Source organism: Tupaia chinensis, unplaced genomic scaffold (genome assembly GCF_000334495.1).
Source record: "Tupaia chinensis unplaced genomic scaffold, TupChi_1.0 Scaffold000094_1, whole genome shotgun sequence".
NCBI lineage: Eukaryota > Metazoa > Chordata > Mammalia > Scandentia > Tupaiidae > Tupaia > Tupaia belangeri.
Genome location: NW_006159556.1, coordinates 6365994 through 6372461, shown reverse-complemented (window position 1 = coordinate 6372461; position 6468 = coordinate 6365994). Strand labels below are relative to the sequence as shown.

Genomic DNA, 6468 nt, shown 5'->3' with positions numbered 1-6468 from the left:
GGCGCGGGAGGTGGTGGAGGCCGGGGGGGGGGGCTGCCGAGAGCTGCTGCGGGGGGCTGCCCAGGGACGAGAGCCCCCCCGCGGCCGGGGGCTTTAGGCCGCCTGGGTTGTGGGCTCCCAAAGGTGGGGAGGGTGACGAGGACGACGACGACGAGGACGAAGAGGAGGGGGGCCCGGTGGACAGCGGGGGGTACGCGGCCGGGTAGAGAGGGGTCTTCATCTCGGCCATGCTGTGCAGGGCGGCCAGGGGCGGGCTGCTGAGCAGGAACGCGCTCTGCCGGGTGCCCTCCATCGCCCCCACCGCTAACATCCCACGGCCAGGCCGGAGCCGGCTTCTGCGCTGCGAGGGCGCCGGCTGGGGCCCCCGGCGGGGCTCCCGGGAGCCGGAAGCACTGAGGGCGCAAGCGAGGAGCGGCTCTGCGAACCCGGAGGCAACCTGCCAACTGGGCCGAGAACGCCGCCCCCGAGGCTTGCTCTCAGAGCTGGGCTGCAGAAACGTCCACACCCTCCACGCGGGAGGCGGTGGCTCGCGGAGCCTAGCGGGCGTCGGGGTGGATTTGGCTGGCCTTTCGCTCCAGCAGTCCTGGATTCTTTCCCCGGCTCTTCCCTCTTCCTTACTTTGCCTCGCCACTCAAAGTGCGCTTACTTCTTCTCTTCTCCCCCGGGAAATAAGCAAACCAAAACCCAGGCGGGCCCTCGCGAGTTGGTCCCAAAGTTAAGAGTCACCAGTCGGCTCACTTTCGGAAGTTCAAAAGACGCCGGGTTCCGCCGGTTGCGCTTCTCTGACCTTACTCGGACGCTCTCTAGCCCCGAGGCTGATTCGCACTAGAGACTCGCTTTGCGCCGGGAGGGAGCGCATCCAGCCCGCGCGAGGATCTGGCCTCCGGGCGGGCTTCCTCCGCCGGCGCTGCCCGGGGCTGCTGCGCCAGGAGGGGCAATGCCACCAATCCCCGCGGCTCCGGGATTCGGCGCGCTGACCCGCCTTCCCCTCTGGGCCACAGGACACTACAGTTGTAGTATTGGAAAGGAAAAAAAAAAAAGAGAGAGAAAGGCGAGAACACGGAAAAACAAAGTCTAAGTGAAAGTCTGACGGTTCTGCGGCGGCTCCGCGCCGCCGTCCACTTCTGCAGCCCCCCGTCCCCTTCTGCAGCCGGGCCTGGCGACCCCAGCCCCACCCCCAGCGCCTCGTCCTCTCACTCTCCGCCTTTGGTTCTCCTCGCTCGCATTTTCTTTACAGGCTTCGCTCTTCTAAGTCCTGTGCTCTGGCACAACTGACCCTCTCCGCGGCTCTTCCACTGTCTCGCTCCCTCTTCTCCTCTCTCCCTCCGGGCCTGACAGTTCGGATGAAGCTCTCAAAGGTAATAAAACATTTGCATCACTCTCTACCCCTCTTTAGCTGGGGGACGAAAGGGAGGGGGAAATGGGGGGCCAAAATGAGAACTTTGAGGGACGTCACTCCGGGGCGGCCAGGAGGGGCGGAGCAGAGGAGCGGAGCGCAGGCTGGGGGCGTAACCGCCGCCGCCAATAGTGCGCAGCCTCGAGCCTCGCGGCGGCTCGGGGACACGCCTACTCGGGAGCGCCGCGCACGCTGATTGGCAATCCGTAGTGCCACGCCCGCCTAGTTCCCGCCCCCTCCCTTCTGATCCTCCCTTGGGCGGGGCCTGGAGGGCGGGGCCTGACGCTTGGTGCGGTTCCTCCTTAGGTTAGCTGCCGCCTCAATTAATTGTGTTAAATAAAATGGGAAAGGGGAGGGGGAAGCAGAGACGGAGACGCTATTACTTTTTAAAGAGAAGAATAATGAAAATCCAGCCCTTTTATGGAAAAGCAGTTCATATTCTTCCCTTGTTTCCCCCGTCGCCCGCTCGCGTCATCCTACCCCCTTCCCCCACCAGCTCTGGAAGCCTCACCTCGAACCGAGCCTGGTCCCTTGTAAAATGGAGCTAATGGAGCAGGCAGCCGCCTAGCCCTGGCCTGGCTCCTGCTTTTGAAGGGATTAATTAAAGGCCATCTGGGCTCTCCTAGAATTGTATAAATTAATTTGTTGCTCCTTAAGCCTATAGATGTCCTTAATCCCCTTGTAGGCCGAAGATCGTCCTCTTCCATCTTTCCGCCTCCCGCTTTCCTTCGCTGTTCTTTTTCCTTCGCTTTTCTTTTCATTCCTGGGTCCCCCAGCGATGGTTATCATTTATAAGTTCACTCAATTCTCTGGGAACAGTATGAGCTTCATGAAAATACGTATAGCTCATATTATAGGACAGCAGCGAGGTTTTTTTTTGTTTTTTGGTGTTTTTTTAAAACTGTTCCCCTCTTTGATGATTTGGTTTTGGTTTACATAGGGACAGAAATCACCAAAATTTACGCAGAGACTTTAGATACAGAAGTATCTGAGTAACTGGCACCCTTCCATCCCTGATCCCTGGATCCTTGATCTCAAATCCAGGGTTGTTTAGGGAGATGCAGATATCCCGGCTTCTGGGCTGTGGTTTTGGGGTGTCTAGCGTTTAGGAGTTGGACGGGTTTCCTTTACTTTCAGTCTTTTCCAACTCTGGTCTTTAAGTTCCTGGCAGGATTAAACCGTGTACCCAAGGAGAAAAATTCTGGACAATTTTGAAGAATCAGGATATTAAAGTAACACCCTGGAGAGGAGGGGTCACGACAGCAATTTAGATGAATTCAAATCCAAAGTATTGCTCAAAAACCAAATGGATGCAGTAAATGGCTCAGAAGTGCATCGTGAGCCCCTGACGGATGGATGGAGTTGGGCTGAGTGCTGGTGCGCTTACCGGTCCAAGCACGGGAAGCTTGGAGGGCTTGCTCCATCAGAAAACCTTCGTCTCTCAGGCTGGAGTTTGAACTGTGTTTGTTTTCCCGCTTTTATTCACTCCTGAGATAGAAATATGTTATTTAATCCTCCTCTTTCTTCTTCCACGCTTCTTAATCATTTCGAGTCGGAGTTAAATCCGTCATTTCATAGACTCTTAAAATCTGACCTGGGGGAAGACGAACGTGAATTACGCTAAGGAATTGGACAAAGACTCGCCCCAGACGGAGCTGACGTGGGGCGTGTGCGTTTACCCGCGGGGTCCCCTGCTGGGGTTTAAGCCCGAGGGAGGAGGGCGGTGGGCGTAGTGACGGCGCTGGCCCCTGGCACGGGAGTGCTAATGCCTCTTATCTTTCTTACAAACAAAACTTTGTCGCCTCGGGAACCTCCACGTCGGCGGGGACATCCAGTCTCCCTCTTGGACCCTGAGCCTGGGCCTCCAGCGACCTCGCCACTTCTTCTAGGACCCTGCATTCTCAACGACTACGTAGGACTGAGAGGAAAAGAGGCTGGTGATCCCCAAAGAGTCCAATTGCAAAAAGCGACACCCCACTCCCCTTGATCTCATGTAAATATTGCGACCTGGGGAAAAGGTGAGTATTTTCCTCTTGTGAACTTAGTACCTGATCGTGGGGGAGGGGAGTATTAACACAGAAAATTAAGGGAGAGGTTCAACCCAGCGCAACGGGGTGGGGGGGCACTGCTCTGGGTGGATCCGTTACAAAGCTGGGTGTAAAGACATCTCTATCGTTCGCTGGTATGCATTGTTCATAATTCTGAACTAAAACAGAAGCGCTGTTCTTAATTATAACAACAACAAAAAGTCTGGGGTCGGTGTACCTTATCCCTGGGGTAAGCCGCGAGCCCCCGAATCCCGCGGGGCCAGCGCGGCCCAGACACACCCGGCGGCTGGAAGCCTGCGTTCCGGCAGGTGCCGGTGGTCGCGGCAGTGCTCCATCTGGCTCGGCTCGGAGCGGAGACGACCAGGGCGCCCTAGTTCCACTGGGCGCTGCCCCTGACACTCGCCGGGAGAGACCGCCCTGCGGGTGGCTGCAACCGCGGAGCTAAAACCACCTTCCGGACCCGAGTCCTGAACAAGCTGACGCCAGTGCCGGCGCGGAGGCCGACTGGGGTCGCAGCAGGCTTACACAGCTTTCACACGGCCTTGAGCGTCAGGACCTGTTCTTCCTTCGGGTCCCCACCCTTCTTTTTCCTGCCCGCGACCTAATAAAGCCTCAGACTTTTCCAGGCATCCCCCAGGAGTCGTGGAACCTGACACGTGGTCACAGCGACCCCCGCGCATCTGTACACCCTATTTTTGTATGTTGGGGGGGGGCATGTTTAAAAGCGAGTGATTTGCATTTTAATTGAAAAAGAAACGAAAGCGGTGGGGTGAATTAGGTTGCAAGAAGGACTAACAGGCAGAGGTGAGGAAGGCGAGGGGTTTGTCTCCCGACTTTGAGCCTCAAAAGGACTAGCTGTGCTCTCAGGTTGCTTTCAGCTTGCTGCTTGCGGCTGCCCGGTATGTAGCCTGCGCCAACCATTTGACCTCCCTACCCAAGGCCTAACCCTTGACTGGCAGAGCTGAGCGCCTTTTGATACTTCTGTTTTAAGGGAACAGACACGAAATCTAGGTTAACTCGCAGAAGGAATGGAAATGAAACTTCAGCTAATGCACTTACACTCCACAGTCGGGTTGAGAAGGTAACGGTCCTGCCCCATACATGAGTGTTCAATGTCTGAATTCTCATGTGTTACTGCAGAAAGTAAATTCCTATACTTGCAAAAACAGGCAAGTGGAAACGAAGGGAATTCTGTGTGTGTTCCAGGCCAGAGACCTCTCTTAAATGTGTGTGCTTGACTTGTCTTGATGCCTTCCTTAACCTCACTTTGCCCAAGGAGTGGGGCCTATGTGGGTTGAACCCAGAGGTCTTCTGGGCTTTAGTGAATGTACAGAGAGCCAATGCGTAGGAAGCGTAGGAATAAACAGGAAAACCTCCCTAAGCTTGGCCGGATCAGCCCTAGAGCAAGGTTTGAAGAGTCTGTCTGACTCTTTTTGCTTCCTGAAAAGCAGTGGGCTGGGAGCTGACCCTTGATGGCTACTTAGGCTGCCTGGGAATCAGGAAGGCGGGAAGGACTGTGGTAGACAGAGGCTAACTGCCTGACCATGCTGTAGGATCCTGAGGTGAGTGCTTTTTCATTGGAGGCCAGCACCAATGTGAAGAAGCCGCTGGTGTAGACAGACGGTTCTGCTATCAAAAATCTTGAACCTTGTGACAGGACCTTCAGAGTCACAGCATTGCACCCCACCACAGTCACAGAATACATATGTGGGTTGTCTTAGGAATTAGGCATGCGCGCTGAGAAGTCAGAGAAGCTAAAATTACTGAAGTTCAGAATTACCTGCAATACCAAAACAAGTTCAGGAATGAGAGCAATGCAAACAAACGAAAATAACCTAGTAGAGAAAAAATTGGTCTTGAGCTTCAGCGAAGCACATGCCATCAAAGACAGATAGATAAACAGATATCATTTTTTAAAATGCAATAAGAATAATCATTCCTCACCCCAAGCATTTTTTGCAGAGATCCGTTTTCTTCCAAGGAGTGCACTTACTTTGAAGTATATTCTGGAATATAGTGACCACTACAGAATTATGTTTTTGAAAGAATGTCTACTGATTTGCAGAATTTCCTTACAGAATGAAATACTAATCCAGCTTTAATGCACCGTATTAAAAGATATCTGATGTCAACAGCCATGAAAAACTTATACCTGTATGCGTAAGTCCACTGAACATAGTTTTTTTCAACAACTTTGCAAACCAGTTCCTCTTTATCTTCTGCTAAAACTTGCTGCTTGTGACTTGAGTGTGTGTGAGTGCGTCAGTGCGGGCCTTTTCGCTGCCTCGCGCCCGCAGCTCCTTATTCTTCCATGAGGAAAAAGTTGTTTGAGATGCGGCTTCGCTTAGAGCCTCAGTCCCTTTCGTGAAATTCTGAACGGTTAGCGCCCCCTTGTGGAAAAGACTTCTTAGTGTCTCACATGTTCTACCCAAGGCAAGGCCGCCCAACGGAGAACACTGGATGCATTTCCTCAAGGAAGCAGCCTGCCTTTGTGTAACTGCTGTGCTATTTAGCATTTACCTCAATTTCATCCGAAATGGCCAATTCACAAAGTGAAGTATGGATAGGGCAGTTCTTGCTTTAACTCAAGTAGCAAAATCCTTCTACAACGAACATTTGGAGCTTAGACCTTTCTTCTCCATGTACGTCTCTTTTGGCTCCGTGACTAGACTCCCTAGTGATAAAGTAAACTCAGCGTTTACTGGAATTATTTTAGTTTTCTGATTTTCTCCTCTAATTATTGAAATGGAACATTTGCTCACTACAGAAAAAAATATTTGGAAAGTATAGAGCACTAGAAAAAAATCAGAGTCATCCATAAGCCTGTCTTCAGTAGCAATCACTGTGATAATCTGGAATATTTGCTTCCCATCTTTTTGCCACTCTTTAACCTACACTTAGTTTCCCTGCTGTAGAGTATAACATTGTACTTATGAGTTGTTTTTTCTTTTCTTTTCTTTTCTTTTTTTTTTTTTTTTAAGATTTTTGCCATAGGACCTGTGTGCGCACTGGAGAGAAACAGAG

General features: G+C 52.5%; 1 protein-coding gene and 1 long non-coding RNA gene across 2 annotated transcripts in view; both read right to left on the bottom strand.

Annotated features, from left to right (window-relative positions):
- The window catches only part of NKX6-1 (NK6 homeobox 1), a 5374-nt gene extending 4248 nt beyond the window's left edge, over positions 1-1126 (bottom strand). Inside the window, exon 1 of the mRNA XM_006143296.2 lies at positions 4-1126. Within this exon, the coding sequence (XP_006143358.1) occupies positions 4-310 (307 nt within the window). The 5' untranslated portion in view covers positions 311-1126. The remainder of the gene's footprint in view (positions 1-3) is intronic.
- Positions 1127-1855: 729 nt separating this feature from the next.
- LOC106734334 (uncharacterized) overlaps positions 1856-6468 on the bottom strand; it is a 71039-nt gene continuing 66426 nt past the window's right edge. Inside the window, exon 3 of the long non-coding RNA XR_001369994.2 lies at positions 1856-2990. This is a non-coding gene — a long non-coding RNA (uncharacterized LOC106734334). The remainder of the gene's footprint in view (positions 2991-6468) is intronic.